We start from the raw sequence: 20437 nt of genomic DNA, 5'->3' as shown, positions 1-20437 counted from the left end.
TGCTCGTCTGCGAGCAGAGGTGAAGTTAATGGCTGGAGAAATCAAGGCGCGGCAGCCAGGAGAGGATTAAAAGCTAAACCATTGTTCTGCAAAATCCTGAAGACTGCTACTCAATTACAGTTGGTGGTAACAGTTAAACAACTCCCCGTTTCGTTTACTCAATTTTGCTAGAGGGAGAGTTGTGCAATGGCATGAAAGTAGTTCTGTAGAATTATGTCTGCAAAGAGGAGGAGTTACTAAGAAAAATATTCTTGGGTTGCTTTTGTGCAAATGCTTGTGCAGTCTTATTGTCAGTCTGATCAGTGATTCTTTCGCTAATATCAGCTGAAGTTACTTCAGTGACTTGGAGCAAGATGCCGTAAAAAACGTGAATATGTAAATACGCATGATGGGAAAATAAGATCTATTTATTACGGCCGTGGTGCGAATGTACAGTTGCAGCATTTCCTCCATCTACTTGTAGGCAGAATCAGAGGCTTTTCAGAAAGTTACGTTTTCACCCCCTTTCCACTAGTTAGATCAACAATGACTCCATTGTCGTGGAAACAGACATCCAAAATGTAATGAAGGTTTTGCGTTTTCATTTGAAAATGTGGTAAATGGGGCCTATGACAGCTCAAGTTCACAATGCCTCAGAATTAGATCTGAAATGGTGTCCTTTTTATGCATCCGTCCACACAGCTTGCAGGGTGCTGCAGGCTGTTCCCACCGAAGGATGGGTGAAGGTAAAGTACACCATGGACATCACAGCTCCATGACAAAGCATCACCAAGCTCAAACTCAATTCTACCACCTTCTCGCTATGATAACCACTACACCACTGTATTAAGCTGTAATATGTGTGGAAATACTGACTTATAGGCAGAATTACAGAGGACTTAGTGTGTGTTGCTTGAACAAGATCTACAGAAAACACTACAAAGGTTTGAGTGTGGTTACCAATAAAAGAAGGGGGACAGGACTGGAGGTGGTAAAAAGGATCAGCAGATATGTTGGGGTCCAACTCATAGAAGTTGTTCCTTTTGAGTAAGACAAGGCAAGGCAAAACAAGGCAATGCCCAAGGATGGCGCCTTGACAAACCTCACAAGTGAGTTTTATCCACTCAGTTTCAGAATTACCAACTGACACAGAACAGTCCATTCAAGTAATTCAATGCAGTGCATTTGTAAGAAAAGTGGCCGACTTACAAACAATGAGACAGACAAAAGGAGACAGCAGCTCTCTGAATGTTCTCATGCGTGTCAAAAACAACAACTGGACCTCAGCTAGACACCTCAGTTATTGCGACTGTTTTTAATCAGTTACTAATGCGTTACCGAGAAAAAAAAAAGAAAAGTGGTGACATTACATAAGATAAGATAAGATAAGATATCCCTTTATTTATCTCGCATGTGGAGAAATTTGCAGTGGTACAGCAGGATAGTACAGAGAAAGAAGCACACATAGCAGGAACTAAAAAAAAGCAGATAAAAATACAATATAATAGAAAAAATATGCACACGGTGCCTAGAAGTGTGGACATGTACAGAATATGGGGTGGATGTATTGCACAAAAAAGCAGGTAAAAACACACTACATTAATAGGCAACATCCAAACATCCATCTCCCCAACATGAGCAAATCCTGTCTTACCTGTGGTGCACGATGTAAGTGATGATGGAGGCGAAGAGGCAGAGCAACATGACCGCCGTGCAGGCATACACGACCGGGTGCAAGAACTCCCCAGGGTACGGGGGGAAAGACAGCACCTTCTTCAGATCCTGTTGCAGAAACAATAAGTGGAGGAAGAGAGGGGGGAAAAAACTGATCAGACTGAAACCATAACAAATACAGTATATTTTATCTATCTATCTATCTATCTATCTATCTATCTATATAAAACAAAAGAAAAACAATTGGTGACAGCTTTCTGAGAATACAACCAGAAAAGCAGGATGATGAGTGCTACATATGCACAGGCACTGCATACTGCAGCAGCAAGATATGTGAGCAACATACCAAACGGACGTGTAAGGAAACATTTGTCAGTTGGAACGCCGTTCAAATCAGCAGGAAAGAGTTAGAGCCCGGACGAGAGAATATTCTTCCCCTCATTGCATTTACATTTTTACATTTTGGGTGTTTAGCTGACACTCTCTGTCGGAGTGACTCAATGTAACAATAGTATAAGCTTCCTCGCCTGCCAACATTAAAAAAAAAAAAAAAAAAAAAGAAGCAAAACAAAGATGGCTCAGAGCCAGGCAGACGAGACAAAAATGAAAAGAAAGTTAAGTCGCTTTTTGTGTCTCTGAAAGACATATTGCTAACAGCCGCTCATTAAGCTCCTATCAACATCGCAGTCGATTTGCTCTCCACAGGACAGACGTCTGCACGTCTCCAGCACACAGCTTAAAACCCTAACACAACTTTTTTAACATCTCTGTTTATGTTTGTATGTGTGCACTTTGGATCGGCTGTATGAGGAAACGGAGAGAGAGCTGCCGGGGGAAAAAAGCACATTTGTTTCTCGCGCAGTTGACCGCACCTCGATGTACGCCATGGGCCAGGTGGTGGTGCCGAGGGTGACGTCACCCACCCGGGCTGCGCTGTAGCGCTGCTAAATAAAGCAAGCCTTATCTTCCTAACACCCGCCAGCTCAGCGCGAGTTTGCGTCTGCGAGAGTGATCCACGCACACGCTGTCTGACTTCATCAGCGTCTGGGCGAGTCGTGTGTGGAAGATATTCTCTCACCCTGTTTATCTAAAGGCTGATGAACATGTCGGGGGGGCCTGCGAGCGGGGTCGTGACCTGCAACTGATCACTTGAACACACAGTTGTTAAAAGAAAATGGTGGTGGGAGAAAAGGTTCAGGAGTTTATGTGAGATATGTTTGTAGAAATGGTCAGTCCAACCGTCATCAGTGGAGCTTGAAAATTCTTTCAAGTTCAAGTTGTCTCTTCAAGTTAAAAAACAAATTACACGCAATGTAACCTTCAAAAGTGCAAAGCAATGTCTGGCTTTTATGCAAGTTTTAGCAGCCATTGCTCTAAAGTTTCCCACACATCTTTTTTTTTTTTTTCATTTTAATTTGCTCACAGCCATACCACCCTATAACCGCCCGATCGAGTCTGATTAAAGACTCTTTTTAGAAGTGGTCTTAAATTTGCTCCACGTTTCTCTGCAAACTCCCCACATATTTTATTTATCCCCATCCCCAAACTTAAAAAAAATGAATCACTTTTGATGCATTAAACATGCATCCTATCCATCCATTATACATGGCTGATTACCAATCCTGATTGAGTCCCAGTTAAGTCCAGTCAGCCATACAGCGAGGAAGCAAAACATTACGACCGCCAACTGTGGGTTCTCTGAAGTGACTCGAAGAAACCACAAAAGTCACTTGCTTTCTTCAAATCAAGGGTTTGCAATGCACTGTGTACATTATTCTGTTCTTCAAATGTCACCGTGGGCACCATAAAAGTAAAGAAATTGGCTAGTTTACAGCCTTTTCTGTGCCTTTTCTGCTGCCACCACATTATTCATTGAATTTATTATGCAGATGTTTGAAATAACGTATGACTAAATCTGTGGATGCAGCCCCGGTTAGAAATATATAGTATTATAGTACTATTGTAAGTACAATGCAATACATATTCGCGCTGGGAATGCTCACAAAAACGCACCACTGTGATTTGGGTAGACCGATGAGCATTGGCGAAAGAGGCCTTGATCATGTTGGAGCCGTACAGCACCGCAGTCAGAGCCAATGAAACTCACAAGTGCAACGTTGGGAATATTCCCTGCAGCATCTGGCACAATGCATTCGCACAAAATTCTTGGAGACGTTCAAATCGCGCTGCTGTAACACATTGTGCAATGCTGTGTTTGCGGATTTAAGTTCTGTCACTCTTCACAAGTGCTGAGTAGAACAAATGTATTTTCTCTTTAGCATTTCATCATGCCAAAATCATTAAGATCTGATCTGCGTAAAGATGCCAAGAGTTCTACACAGTCCAGTTTATCAAGCACGCCACATTCAGACTGGGCTTGGGTATTGGTGGAGATTTCTATTGAGCAGGATACACTGCAGGAAAGCCTGTGGTGTAGACTACCCGCTCCTTTCCTGGGTGCCTCATCCAATTTTAATGAGCTACACACATACATCTGCACTGAGAAGGGCAAACCAGGACAGGCTTACAGAGGCCTTGGGTTTGGGGGCTTGCTTGAGTGCTTGGTTGGTGCCCGTTTCTTCCCCTTCTGGGCGGTTGGTGGCTGGATTATGGAACCTATTGTGCTGCTGCAGCCCAGGTGGAAGCTGGACTGCCTGCCGCTGCTATCCAGTTTAACATGCATATCAGGTGGGTGCTTATATGCATGCTTCACCTAGCTGAGCTGCTTCGACTGAGTCACTATACTGGAGCTGATAGATCCACCCGGGAAATATGCGCTACCCTTCTGCGGTTGGGCTTTACAATATATTGCAAATTAACCGTTATGGTGAAATCAGCACTGACAATTTGCATATTGTAAAATAGTGACTGAGATGCGATAAATAATTTTCAACCACAGTAAAGTGCAACGAGTCACAATTTATTCACAAAGGCTGAGCAAATAATTAAACAAAATTCAAAAGTCAGTGAGCTGCTCTGCTTCTGAAATGTTGCTGGTCGTGACTGAAGGTGCACATGTGAAGATTAAAACTAAAAAAAACAATCACAGTTCAGTCACAACTGGTGAAAATTAACAAGAGAAATGGGACTGCAATTCAGGAGAAAACATCTCAAATGACATTGGTTGCATAACTGTAGATCAAGCATCACATCATCATGTCAATGCTCAAGATTATTGCATGTTCACCTGAACATTCTGCACCTTTTGGGTTGCAAAAGCCTGTAGTTTCTCCAGACACCATTCTCCTTTTGGATCACTTTCTTTTGGTGGGACCACTCGCAAACTGTGTGACTATTCTCATTTAGCCATGTCCCGTCTCTCCACTGCCTCGCCTCTTCATGTTTGTCGGTGGATATTAGCAGATGTGTGTTTACAGGACTCCAGTCACACCTTGTCGTGTTTCATTGAATTTAATTGTCTCTGTTGTATGGAAACATGGTTCTCCCTACACACAAGGCCTCATTCCTCCATCCTTCTGTCCTTGCACTATTCAACATTTTTTTCAAATTTATGTATTAAAAAGGCTCTGATCATAATCACTGCTCTGAGATGTAATTTCAAGAAAATCTGAAACTGAGTTATCAAAAAAAGAAAAAAAAACGATATTGGTGAGATTGTGATCTGTGAGAAATAATGACTATAAAGAGGCTTGTTCTCATTACTTTACCATTGTGTTAAAGTCTGAAAAATGTGTTTAGTTCCAATTTAGTCTTGGGCCTCATTAACACAACAACGTTGGTAGTTTTATAGTTGACAGTCATCATTAATAGCATTTTAACTTCACAGTCTGTCCATTCGATTATCTGTGTATTCCACATTGTGAATGTTTATAGCATATTGTTCTCTGCGCATGCGTGTGTGGTTTCATTACAAAAACAACTAAAATGGCCCAACATGAAAATTACATAATCTTTCTGCCATTTCATTGTAAATGGACTTTGTTTTCAAAACGTTGTCATGCAAACACAAACCTAGAAAGCAAAACGCAGAAACGATGTGTTTTCTTGCATTTTCGATGCAGACTTATAATGAGCTTGCAGACTACAGCTGATAAAATCTGCAGGTTACAGCTGCCATTTCAATCATCAACATGGACAATATCCAGGTAGAAGTGAAGCCAGTATTCCTCGGCATCGGTCTGAAACCCATCCAGAAAGACAATTTATGCAAAAAAAAATTGAATAAAAAAACGAAACAAAATAATGACAAAGAATTAGAAGGACGGGGTGCCAGGATTGTGATTAAAAAACATGCATATGCTATGTGAGCTGGACAAATGATGAAATACTAACTGTGAGAGCACCTAAAGGCACAACTTAGAGTAGTCCTAAACAGGCTTTAAGTTTACAATGAGTAGTTAAAAGCTTTATTTTTAGATTGTTCTGAGAGGAAAATATCTTCAGGTGCTAAATGTTTCATTATGTTCTTTTGCTGGGAGCTAAACAGCTTTTCCAAATTGCCAGAGTGTTTATCAGACCTGTTTTACATGAGATATGTATGGTGGCAGCGTAACAAAAATGAATAAATCACAGCACAAAAAAAAAAAAAAAACACAGCGGCAATTTTAAGCAATAACAACATTGATACTAAAGCAACAGAAATACAAGCAGCACAACCAAAATGCTGAAACAAAACTAACACAAGAACCACATCACAATATTTTAAAAAAACTACAATACAAAGAAATCCCTACACAAACAAATAAACCACCAGACACCAGAAAACAACCGAAATAAAAGAAACACAACACAAATAATAAAGAAACCTTAACACAAGCACCACAGCACAATTACTTATTAGGGATGCACTGAAACCACTTTTTTAAAGGACAAAGCATGAGTACTAACAATTAGCTAATTGGCGATACTGAGTACTGGTACGAGTACTTTATTAAATGTCATATAGCCTAATTCATTCATATCGAGACATTTTAAGATGGACAGCGTCGCAACAAACTAAAAATCTGCTTATGATATTGTTTAAATGGGCGATCAGAGTGGCTTCAAAAATGGATTCCGTATGGATCTGGACAAGTTTAGTTAGTTGCCGCAGCAGCAGTCATGATCGCCTCCAATATCTGACACTGACTGAATTTTATTGCAGGTTGTCTTTGATTGCAAGACCATGCCAACGGCCGTCCTTGAATTGGTCTCACAGTAGGACGTAGGACCGCTGATTTAGAGGCAGGACCAATGATTTCACCACGATTCTTCTACGATTGTTATCTTTCATCTTATGCTTTTGAAAATTGGTAGAAAATAACACAAGAGCTGAACACACAAATAAACAGGTGGACTTTGACACAAGCCGCCGATCACGAGCAGAGGAATGAAGGAGGAGGAAAGAAAATGAGACCGAAGGAGAGAATAAAAGAAAAAGTGGCCCTTCTGGGGGAGGAAGAGGAAAGGCAAACACATTGCGACTGTAAACAGCTTCACATCATTTTAGTAGTTATAGATTTGCAGGGAATCATTAAGTTTGGATTTGTCCTCGGAGCGATGTCGCGGAAGGACAAAGAAAGCTGGTGTTAATTACAGCTCCATGAACTGATGTTACTAAAAAAAAAAAAACAAAAAAAAAAAAAACATGGCCTCCAGCATCAGCAAGAAATCCTGCTGAATTGAAGCTTTAAAGTCAGTAAGCTGATTTATAGACTCAAAGAGCAAATAGCACTTCATAGGAGTTTAGATCATGAAAAATTACTGTACAAGCATCAACTTAACTGAAGGTCAAAGGAAAATCGTTTCCTTTGGGATTCGGGCGCAGTAGCCGTAAAAACTATAACAGGTTCAAACATTCGGAGGGAGAGTTTAACGCCATTGCTCAGCATCACATGATGAGTGACGGCAGCTCTGAGTTAAACAGCTTTAGGTGTTAGGGAGGGAGTCAAACGGTCTCATTGGGCACATTATCATCATCTCTTGGCTTATAACGTTGGCTGTGAACTTCACTCTCTCGCCTCCTGAGTCTCTAACCAGTCCTGAACTCCACAAATAAAACACAGCTGCCCTCAGCTCTGTGCTGAGCGGCTTTTCCTGAAATCCACAACCCATCACGCCTCTGCCTTACGAGTACAAAAGTTGATATTTGATATTTAGTACATGAGGAATGAGTCGACTTTCTACTGGCAATGCAATGACCAACATTGGGGAACTCTGAGAACCTGGTTTGGATTTTAATGCTGTAGAATGATCAAAATACGTCTTCTGAGTGAGTGCTCCTGCCCCTTCATCAAAGATAGATTCAGCTTTCAACAATTGGCAATTTTCCAATATCAATAAGTCTTTTTGAAGATACAAAGACGCTCATGTCACAAATGTGCAACTTTCTGGTAAATGGTGCCTGTGACTGGATGATTGTACTTTGGGAGTCTTGAAAGCGACCATAATGACTCATATAGGACTATGAAGTTCAAATGATCTGCTATTTGAAACTCAATAGATATCATAAGTCAGAGGTGTCAAACACATTTCAGTTCAGGCGCTAGATACAGTCTAATTTCAACATGAGTGGGTCGGGCCGGTAAAACAGTGTTGCAATGAAACTTAAATTTGAGTACACGTGATGAAAATGTGCATATTTGTGCAAAAAACTGTGAAGTGTCCCAAAAACTTCACCTATAGCTGTTGCATTAAGGGTGTTTTTGCAAACTCTCGCTGATAACATGGCTTTGAGGCTTGTTTGATAGCAACGCGGTAGATAGACTTCATGGCAGCATCACCAATATCTCAGCTTGAGTCTCAGTGTTTCTGTTTTCTTTGACATTTTTACTATTTGCTCGGCAGTTTGAAGGGTCAGAATGGAGCCCTTTGGGGGCCAGTTTTGGCCCACAGGCCTACATGTTTGACACCCTGTCATAAATGATGGAGGCGTTATGGTTATAGGAAGTATGTAAGGCAAGTCCTGCCTGTAGCGAAAGGACAAGCAACTACTAAAATTACTAACATTTTTTAAACTATTCGTCCCTTTCATCTACGTATATGTTCATACTGCTTCAAGCATGTCAGTGGCCAGCTGGGCAGTGAGGCGGGTATCAAATGAAAGAACTACACTGAATGAAGAGCATACTGTTGAGGATGCCTTAAAGAGGCAGTAGCTGCAGATTGAGGTTTAAGTGAGGATCGTTATAAGATAAAACACGTTTTTCACAGGTTTTGACAGATATAACTGTGACTTGCAAAAAGTTACTGTGTTCGAGTTCCAGCACATGAAAAAAAATCTGGAAATCAACATAATTGGTTCACTTTAAATCACAGTATGTTAATATTCAAAGCACTATCTACCCTCTTTTCATCGATTTTTACGATTGTCTTTCTTTCTATGCCTGACAATGATGGCACTTTGTCAGAGCGCTGTCCATTAGCATTACGGCTGAAAATGAGGAGACGTCGCCAAACGGGGAGGCTTTTTTTCCCCCAGCACTTTTAATTTGTACAACTATTCCACAGTACGTACGCTCGATACTTGAAACACATTTTGAATTAGTGCTATGTAAATTGGATGCTGATTAAAAGCCTGAAAGCCCTGCTAACAGCCGAATGCACCGTTTCCCAGCATCCATCTGAACTACGACAGAATACCGTCATCCTTCCACCTGAGCTGTTGACAGAAAGGCTTGAAATCAAGCGGCAGCGAAGCTGCACGATGAGGCAAAGTGTTCATATCTGAGCTGTGAGGCAGATTTACAGCTGTAGGAATTATCTGATTCAAGTGATGAGCCAGGGGATTAGTTAGTTTTTAAATAAATGAATGAAACAAAGCAATCATTTTTGTTCGTAGTGTTACATCAGAAAGTTACTTCAACAAACGCTTGTATTTTTTTTTTTCCAATTATACTGATTAGATATACCATTTAAAAAGGATAGAGACCAAACAATTTGTTGATGGCTAAATCAAAATAAATTTGATACAACAAAGAGTTTCATTATTTCTCAGTCAAAACACATAATCTGATTGCATCAGCTTGGACATGGGAACATGGGGATATTTTAAAACATCATTATAAAAAGGTTACAAACAACGCTAATTGAAAATGTTTGGGTACAAGGACTGAACTAGAACAGCTTTTCATTATTTTGAGCTCCCCAAAATTAATATATTGTCCAAGCTCCTGCCAGAAATAATCCAGGAAATCTCACTTACAACAGAGCTATAGTCACTGCCACTGAACACTTGTAATTTAACACCTGTCTCAACTGCTGCTGAGCCAGAACTGCTCCACTCATGCACTTTATATTTTTTGACCAACACTTCAATTAATCCACAACAACACAACAAGCTGATAATTTACTTCATGTTGTGGAAGTTTGAGTCAGTTTTGACTCGCACAGGATTATTTAGACTTTGCAGAGAAAACAAACACGCCAATTTACTGAGAGAAGGACAACAGCTCTTAGGGGGAGGGAGGAGTGTATGGGTAATATTTGGAATGTGTGATACGGCATCTAACCATAGCACTTTAGAGATAGACGTAGTAATATTTTTAAAATGTTGTACTGTCTGTTTGGTAATGTGGCATGCTTCCTCGTGTGTTATGTTGTTTATGTATTGTAATGTGGTGTGTTTTCTAGCATGTGGTATGTTTTACATGTATTATAGTACTTATGTACGTATGTTTGTGTTTGGTGGTATGGTTTTACCCCATGGGACTGCAGATGGAAATTTAGCTCTGAGCTAAATCTGGCATATTTACAGAACTGGTTGTCTGTTCATTAATATGCATTGTCCCATTCAAATAAATTAATAAGTGAAATCAAATGAGCAGAACTGTATCTAAGTCTGCCATTTTCTGGTCTTCCTCGGGGCTCGTTCACACAGTAACGATTTCAAGAGGAGAAGTAAAACTTGCATTACGTTTTGGGTGTACAGTTACATGACAAAGGTGCTTGGATCCACTGGAAATGCAACTTGTTGAAAATGGCTCCCAAAGTGTAGTTTTTACAATTTGCTCGAGCTCCATTGCCATGTAAACAGGCAAAAGTGACACTTTCGGGAAATGCTTGGGCTCCGTCCGAGCGTTCCGAAAGCGGGAACCTTGCTACCGTGCATGCAAACCGCAGTGGTAAATAGTTTTTCTGCTTATGTGTGAGTAGAAGGACAATAACAACAATAGCGGCCTCCAGAGTGTCATGACTCCCAGTCCATATTCTCCTGGTAGTTTTAAGTTTCCTGTAATAGCGAATGGCCATGCGCTCCATGGTTAATGTTAATTGTCTTCTGCGTGCATGTGCGTGTGGTTTCATCACAGAGACAAACTAATGGCTCAATGTGAAAACTACAAATTTTCAGGGTTTCTGGCGCCGTTGCCGTGTAAGCGCGAAACCTTTCAGAAACAAATACACAAACATGATGCGTTTTTCACTTGAAACACAGTCTAAATAGAGTTTTGAAATGTGATTGTTCTATTTAAAGATTTTAGTGAATAATTATCTAGACTATTATATCAATTATTAATAATATTCTCAGCAAATGTGCTGATCAAAAGGATAACAAATAGCTTTCAGGTTTAAGACAAACAGGAACGTTGGCAGAGCAACAGAAAACAGCTGAAAGTGATTAAGTAACAACACTTCTCAGACACAGGTACCCTTGAGTGAAGCGGCCGAGCAGCTGCTAGGTCGGCCAGCAGTGGAGGAACTGCCATTTTATGGGGCAGCGTCCCGGTATACAGAAGCGTGGTGTGAAAAGCGGAGAAGGGCAAAGTGGAACATGCGTGCTCAGCATAACCCTCCGCTGGATAAATAAAGGTTAAAAAAGACCTTCCAGCAGGCAGTGCTCGGGGAGAGGGGAAACAGAGGGGGTAGAAAAGAAAGAAAGATGAAGGGAGACTGTCCCTTTCAGCAGAAGGATCGGGCCGGAGAAAAATGGCGAGGCGGACTGAAGGGTGCACTGAACAAATTGTTCATATGGCTCCTAGAAGCAGTGTTTATGCTCCTGGGGTGATGTGGGGCAAACTGTGGGAGCAATTCAGAAGCGAAGGGTTTGAGTGGGATGAATGCACATTATATATACTTAACACAGACTTGAGCGCTGTAGTTTTCTCCACTTCTGCAGTTATTTTCCACCTGTTAATACCTTCCCATAATGCGGACGTCTCTGTTTTGATGCCTCTTGGAATCTGCCTCTCCGGAGTTTCACATGAACTATATTTAAGTTATGTATAGATTTTTTTGTGCAGCACAACACATACAGACTCCGAAGTTGCAGTTCCCTTGTTGACCCGACTGTCACGGTGATTGATAGGCTATCGACGTAGCTCGCGGCGTGCTCCGAACAACTCCTCCCCTGTTGTACTTTTCCTCGCAAGAAGCCACAAGCAGAATGTCAGCTGGGGACAGCGGCAGCCGGCTTCAGATGCGATTCCTCCACTCCAGTTATTATCATTATTGCTATCATATTACATCACAGCGGCCACTCTATTACTGTGTCTGTGAGCCAGAGGCCAATGTGACCAGGCCTCTGACAGTTCAATTCATTACCGTCAGGCAACTTTATTACCATACAGGGCGGCTTAGTTTAGCCTATCTTGGATTAACGCTGGCATGCTACGTCTAAACATGCTGACCATTGTTCTCTAATATCAGCGGCTAAACGGGCCCGCCTGATCTCTCTGTTTGTGTTGTCGTAACAACTTGAATCCAGGATCTCCCTTCCGCCAAAATGAGATTATCAGAGTCAATTAAACTTGATACATAATCTCACACAAGCAGAGTGGTTGCAAGGTTATCAGGCCTGCAAAATAAAGTGGGTCACTGCCCATCAGTGAGGATTTACAACCCAGAGATGGGTTATGATGGTGAGCAGTGTGGATAGGAAGCCTGTCGGATTCCAGCATATCTGGATCATGTTGTTTTTTTAATTGACGCGGCGTCGAAAGTGCAGCCAATCTGTGATATATGTCTTTGCAAATGTTGTGCTTCCGTCTCCCTCCCTACTGTAATCACACTGGTGCACGCAAGAATGCACAAACAATGTGGGAGAAAGGGAAGAGGAAAGGAGTGAGAAAAAGAACTAAACAAAATTAAAATCCTCCAGTGAACAGCCCACGGGCTCCCGACTCCCAGCCCCCCATCCGTAACTGTATTTTATCATCCTTGAGTGCCCAGCGCCAGCGCTCGGCGCAGAACTGGACTGCGGGTGTAAATCAAAGCCACTCTGGATGGGACGTACATACCGGGACAGAGCGACTTGCAGATTTGACGACAGTCGTGGAAAAAAGACGTCACGTGTCACTCACAAAGTGTCGTCCATGCTCCCCTCGGAGCATGTGGTTGTCACTCTGCTCATATAGCTCGGCGATACGGCCGCACTCGTAATCAGTACAAACGTTGAGTGGCGGACACAAACAGCGCCCCCACTGCGTGTAATCAGATCACGTGGAATCAAGTACACATCTATCAAATCAACCGACATTATGAGTCAACAAGGACTCAGAGATGGAGCTCATCTCGACAAGAAGCACATACATATGGGTTGTGGTGTGTTTATCTCCTCGAACATCAAGGGGGCATTGTTTCAGTAGCATCCATTTCTCTAGAGCCTTGATTAGAAGATGTTGTATTCAGCTTTAGGCTATTCAAATTCCTATACAGAAGTTAGCGTAATCGCTGTTGTGTCGAGATATTTTAAGCGTGACTATCAAATAAATGAGCTTCATGCATGGCTCAACCTTGCAAACAGGGTACAAACTCATATATCACGACAAACAACCCTCCCCTTGACAACCGGAACAAAGTGATGTGAACACTCAAATCTGCTACAAACAGTCAATATGAACAAACATGAAAGCATAAGGAAGGACCGCTTTTTAATAAAGGAAAGAGACACAACAGTGAAGAAACATTTCTCAAAGGCTTCTATTACCTGGGTGGGTGGTTAAGTTTTCAACAGATGCCTCATAACACAGTATGACATCAGTTTAAGGCTGAGGTCACGTTTTCACGGCAATGTTTTAAAGTGAAAACACCAAATTTGACGACTGAAAACCCTACTTTTTGGAAAACACTTAAACGCCATCTCAAAAGGAGAAAACACATTGTGCACCACAACCTTAGTAAATTGTTCTTCTTCACATGCGCAAGTAGATAGACAATAACAAGAGTTCCTCCAGAGTGTAACGACTCCCAGTCCATATTCTCCTGGGACTTGGTGGTTTTATAGTTTGAGAGTCACCATGATAACAATCGACCTTTATCACTTGCCCATATGTGCACTCCCCATGGTTAGTGTTTATAGCTTATTGTTCTCTGTGCACATGTGTTTGGTTTCATTAGAAAAACAAACATGACTCACTAGGGGTCATTGCATGCAAACTTTTTTTTTAAGAGCGTTTCTGCCTTTTCTATGTAAATGAAAATCATTTTCAAAACGTGGACGTGCAAACGCAAAACTTTTCTTTTCTTCAAAAAAAGAAGCCAAAAGCGATACCTTTTCAGAAGATATATTGTCATGTAAACGGGGCCGTCAGCTGAAGGATCCATATTAGGTACACCTCCAATCAAGTTAAGAATTGCAATAATAACACGATTTGCAATTTATGTAAATGTTAACGTCCTTGAGATTTTTCTTTTAGATTTGGGGGTGGTTATTGTTAGGTTTGTACGTAAGCACTGTAAAAATCTAAATAAAATAAAATAAAATAGCCCCTTTTGAAATGAACACAGCAGATTTGTGTCAGGCATGCTAATTTCCATTTCACAAGGCCAAGAGTATCCAGAAGGACTTTAGTCGACCACAAATATAATGCCCAAGTCTCTTCTGTGTAATTTTGCAAGATCAGTGTACACTTTTAAAGGTTTTGTGCTCCAATATCTTTTTTTCTGTACAGTTGTCTTGGCAATCAGCAGACTAAGAGCTAATGTTGCGGGACAATGACATTAATGTCACCATCAACAAGCTTCATTCTTGTTCTGTTTTCAATCATGTTAAAGGTACAGAGTCAATGAGATCAATTAAAAACTGATATTAATGTGATGAACCCTCTACAATCTCAATAATCTAGTTGTTTGCAACCACATTTTTAATGGCACGGCGAAGTTTCGAAACTTCCAAGTGGGGTTGAAAAAAGGTAAATATCTAGTGAAAATGTGAAAACCTCATATTTTATATCAGGTATATGATCAAAAAGCCTTTGACTTCTATGCAAGTGAACAGGAAGCACAAACAGTTCATTCTACATGTCAAGTCCATGCAAACTGGTGACCAACCAAAAAAGCAAGAGGATATGCTAAACTACATCCAAGTTTTAGGTATAAACAGCAACTATGTGCAATGTAAAATGAACTTGAATATATCTACTTCATAAGAAAACGAGGACAGAAAAAGTACTTGGACTGAAGAGTTCCAGATGTCTCACTACACTTGCTCTCAAGTTCTTGGTCTTTGTCGGGAAGGTTGTTCCAAGCATTCTGGAGAAGTTGTCACAGTTCTTCTGAGGATTTATTTTGCCTCAGTGTCTTTTGTCTCCTCTTCTAATCCAAGACTGTATGATGTTAAGATCAGGGCTCTGTGGGGGCTGCACCATCTGTTGCGTGCTGAATGCAGCGCTTTATGGCTCCGACTGTATGCTCGAGATCGTTGATCATCGAGATCAAGCTGCGGCATGAATTTGGGACCAATCAGCCGCCTTTCTCAGTGGTGCCACATGATGGATACGAATCTAAACGTCTGAAGTGCCAAAAGCTGCCGAGTTCTGTGAGGCCGTCAAGCAAGGCGAAGGAGAAGACAAAGCAGCTGCTCACTTTACACAGCACACAGACCAGAAAAGAAACACACACACACACACACACACACACACACACACACACACACACACACACACACACACACACACACACACACACAGTGGCTGAGTTGCCATTCATGGCACTGACCCGAGTATCAGGAGCAAGTGTTCGACTCAAGGACACTTTGACAGACCGAAAGAAGAAAACAGGGATTAAACTGCCCACCCTGTGATTAATCAACGACCTGCTGTACCCCTCATGCCAGCGGCCACTGCAGACTCCCATGTTCCACATCCATCAAATCTACGTAAAAAAATTAAATAAAAGAGTGGCCTGCTGGTGCGAGCGTGGTGTGATCCGCAGAAAAACAACTCAGTGTGGCAATTACAGTATCTTGACTTTGACCATGAGACAGCAAGAGTGTATTTCATAATGAAGAGGAGTCAAACTAAACTTGAAAACAAATTAAAAAATAAGGAAAGTGACAAAATAATGTGAAATTTCACTGTATTTTCTTTCCATATGATGGAAACTATCTGCAAAGATGTTAGTACTTAATGATTTGACAGATTGTGAGGAAACATCTTCCGAAAACCATCATGTGCTTACTGACGCCAGCATGCAATCTGCCTTGTATTACCAGCTTGTACCACAAGATGGCGTATTGAGTCACTTTCGAAAGTGTCTTGGCAAGGTCTCGTCCCCATCAGCATTATTGACCACTGTTTAATGAAACCACTCCAGTGTTGTAGCCCTGAGCAAGATACAATTATTACCATCTTGTACAGCTTTTAAAGGCTGTTTTGTTGATCTGAAACCTTATTAAATGATGCTCAGAAGTATTATAGTAAAGCTTTATCATGACTGTTGGTCCTCTGTATGAGATAAATGCTACACTCACTTTAGCTGGTATTCAAAGCAGTTGAGCTTAGTTACGAAAGGTGCCTAGTTCAGTTAGCTTGTACCCGATCTTTCAACCAAACCTTGGGAAAGAATTTTATTTTATTTTTTGCCATTTTAGGAGGTCAAAGTGCAGCTAATGGAAACACAAAACCCACCGAAATATGACTGACATGTTCTGCAGCTTGCCACCATGATGATGCTAATATTCAAGCCAAGTAAGCTATAACAAAATGACAGTTGAAAATAAAGTGAGAAAATCTGCAAACTCTGAATACATAATACATAACTGCAAAGAAATGCATTGTTTGCTCTTCCTTTAATAAACTCACTGTTTGGTTAAAACAAAGTCACATCGCAACCAGCTATAAACACAGAAAACATGTTAATAACACTCAGCAGTGGTCAAGTTTTCCCTGGGGGGGCGCTACATAGCTTCACGATCATGTGGCAGGAATCTGGGAGTCATAAGGTTTCTATTTTGTAGTAGAATTTTCATTTTTGAATTAGATGGATAAACTAATTTTAGGGCGAAACCAGAGGTGGAACAGCAGTTGCAGTCTATATATAAAGACTGAGTAGGTATTACGTGCTTACAATAGCACAACATTGCCACATGTAAAAGTGTCTTTAGTTATTTTGCACACTGTATCTTTAGAGATTTATGTAATACTATACTATACTATACTATACTATACTATACTATACTATACCATCTGAGTATACATCCTGACATTTTGCTGGCATGGATCAGAATCCAGAAAAACCCAATCAATGGCTTTCTCACCCCCGACATCAGATTCAAGGAGCAGCTCCTGTTCCTCCACACTTGCCAGAAACACCCTTTCTCTCTGAGAACATGAATCAATAAAAATAAATCAGAGAGAAAATAGCTCTAAAATGTAGAGCAAAGTGGGCTGGAATGAGACCAACCTTCTTCTGTTTCAAAACCAACGTAGAAGCAAGCCAGAAACTCTGTGTCTCTCTGTATCTCTCTTTTTTGTTGGTGTGTGCTTCAAGGACAGAATACGACGGTTGGTAGGTGTTGTCTGAGAGTGGTGACTCAGCTTTTCCAATTGCTCCACACTCCTGAATGCTCAATCGATGAGGGTCTCGATGGCCTGCTTACATGTATGTACATATGCACACAGTCATAGAGGTGGGGGGGGCATGACGCTGTGCATGCTCCAAACACCTTCTTATACACACCGCTCACGCTCGGGCTCTGCCTGAGACGGCACGCTGTTCAGCACACAGAGTGGGAGAGCATACATTTCACCGGTCCACACATCGCTGTGCTCACAGGTCGGCACGTCCAACCGAAACACGCCTCGTTTCTCCTTTTTCATCTTTTTCTCAGCAACAACAGATGAGAACGGGGCAGGGCTCGGCAGGTTCTGCTCGGTTAGCGCTCAAAAGAGCGGGCGCACTGTAAACCCCGGCCTGTGCCGGCGACACAATGCAAACAAGGTGCCTCTAACAGAATGCACGGCTCTCCAGCAATGGAGATCTCAGTGGGTAAATAAGCTTAGGTTTGCCTGCGTGGTTCTTAGCAGAGAAGAGCACACACACACACACACACACACACACACACACACACACACACACACACACACACACACACACACACACACACACACACACACACACACACACACACACACACACACACACACACACACACACACACACACACACACACACACACACACACACACCCGCGCTCTCCTCTTTCAACGTCACACACATCTCTAACAGCCCTTTTCAGCCCTGTCCGACGACATAAAAAGCCGAGTAACGTTCGGGATTTGATGACTCCATTTCCATCTCCGTAAAAACCACAATGTCACCCGAGCTTTTAGATATGAAATGCATATTCGCAGGAGAAGGGTCTTGCCATGTTGGTCCCAACCGAAAAATAAACATGACTTTGTCAGGATGCCCCCCCCCCCCCCCCCCCCCACACACACACACACACACAGAGGTCAGGCCATGATGTTGAATGAAAGCAGTCAGCTGTGCAAAGATTGAGTGCATGAAGAATATGCGATGTGATGCATCTAACAGAACAGGGCTTGTAGCTGGGGCAGCACTGAAAGATAGTCATGGGGGAGATAAGAAGATGAGAAATGATTTTCTTATACGGACAAAAAAAAAATGAGACGGCTGGACAGACAAGGAGAGATAGGTAAATCATTGTTCCTTCAAGGGAAGGTACTGTATGTCTGCCTCCATCTCTGCCTTGGTCTATTTTTTCCTTTATTCCCCCAACTGCAAAGTAATTTCCCTCCATTTCTGATTACAGATCCATTGTAAGCCTCTGATAGTTGCACTGTCTGTACAGATTTGAGTGGACGCCCCATCTCCTCTGCTGGCAATTTACATGTCTGCATCTTTTTAAGGCTATTTGTAACGCAGAGCCAGGAGTGTCAGGGCTCTAAATGACGAGGGGAAATTCAGCACTTGGATTAGTTTTCACCTTTGATACCAGGGTGTATTGCTCACCCGCCCGAATGGGGATTTTGGAAAGAAAAAAAAAAAAAGGGAAGGGATTTTAGAGGAAGCTTTGAGGTTGGAGCCGAGCCACACAAAAGAAAAAGCCTGACTGTAGATTTACAATTTGCTCAGAATTGGATCCTCTCACACATATGTCTTCACCCACTCTCACATGGCAACAGAGAGCACTTGAGCTCATACTGGGATGGATGCAAAGCACTTGAGGATACAAATCCCACTCAACAACATGGATAAACCCACAGGAGAGGTTTGCCTTTTCTTTTTTTTTTCTTTTAAAAAACTCTCCATAGCCATACATCAAGCAAATGCCGGGCTTCTCGCAGCAGCATCTTCAAATTACTCGTAAATTTTCCGTGTAGGAGAAAAAATAAATAAAAAAAGAGCTCCAAATGCCCCAGATGTTCTTCATCAACCAACTCTGCTGTTAGCCTGCTGTGCTGGGTGATAAATCCCTCTTCATCGTAAACTGGAAGCATGGGTCATTAGCATATATAAACGTCTGAAATACTTTATAACGGCGGGAGTGGCGTCGTGCACAAACACCCAAGCAGCAAACCTCAGCAGCAGTGAAAGCTATGCTCATCTAACTCAATAAGAACAACATTTCATCAAAAGCGGACTGTGTTGTGGATGTACAACAGGATTTGCAGTAAACACAAGCAGGAGAAAGCAAAACATGTCACATCCAGCTCGAAGATACAATATTAGTTGCAAGTGCTTTCCTTGCTTTCGAGGATGTCACTCGATTCTGCACACTTCTGCCGCCAAACCTGCCTCAATCAGTCGGAGGAGACAACTCAAATCAATCAGGTTTTTATGGTTTTTGCTACCCCAAAATAGCTCATTAAAGCTCAGTTTCTCCAAACAATGAGGAAGAGATACCAGGTGTACTTCAAGATATTTCAACCATGAGAAGGAAATCAAGACATTTTTACTTTGCTTTTGAGGAGATGCCAAGACCATCCATTCACTGATCGATCTTCTATAGCAGACATGGGCAACTGGCTGCTTGCGGGACAATTACAGCCCCTGTATTACTTTTTTGTAACCCTCCATATAATTTACAAAGCTGATGATGGAGGGAAGAAGGCCAATTAATTACATTTAAACCCACCCTTTAAAAAAACAAATGGCTTTTTAGTGGGGAATTGTCAAATTGCTCAATTTAAAAAAAAAAAAAAAAAGCTTAACAAAAAGTCTTTCAGTTCACTCTCAACAACAAATCAGTGGATCAAACTCTCATAGATCAAATTACCAATCCAATATAATAGAAGATAGTATAAAAAGATATCCCTGTGATAAAAGTTGACCTCCTCTGTTACAACTTTTCCAAAGATGGTGCGGAACAGGAGTCGATACCGGTTTGCAATGAGGATTCATCCGTCACAGGGCAAACACAGAGAGACAAACACACACTCTCGTTCACACTTCCAGTCAATATGAAGATACCTATTTACATAACACAAATGCGTTTGGAACCGCCGTACGTAGAGAAAACCCACGCACACAGAAAGACATAAACTCAAGACATATAGACAGAAGTTATAGGATGATTACGCACAAGCATTTGCAAGACATTTGTGAGGTTCTGTTCGCAGATGGCCACACAGCGAAAAATGTGGTTCAATCTTAAGAAATATGA

General features: G+C 41.6%; 1 protein-coding gene across 1 annotated transcript in view; it reads right to left on the bottom strand.

Annotated features, from left to right (window-relative positions):
* adgra1b (adhesion G protein-coupled receptor A1b) overlaps nt 1–20437 on the bottom strand; it is a 229241-nt gene that overhangs the window by 40579 nt on the left and 168225 nt on the right. Inside the window, exon 15 of the mRNA XM_080481140.1 lies at nt 1634–1761. Within this exon, the coding sequence (XP_080337266.1) occupies nt 1634–1761 (128 nt within the window). The remainder of the gene's footprint in view (nt 1–1633; nt 1762–20437) is intronic.

This window comes from Lipophrys pholis, assembly GCF_963383615.2.
Source record: "Lipophrys pholis genome assembly, chromosome: 15".
NCBI classification, from domain to species: Eukaryota; Metazoa; Chordata; class Actinopteri; order Blenniiformes; family Blenniidae; genus Lipophrys; species Lipophrys pholis.
This window is presented reverse-complemented; position numbering and strand designations above follow the sequence as displayed.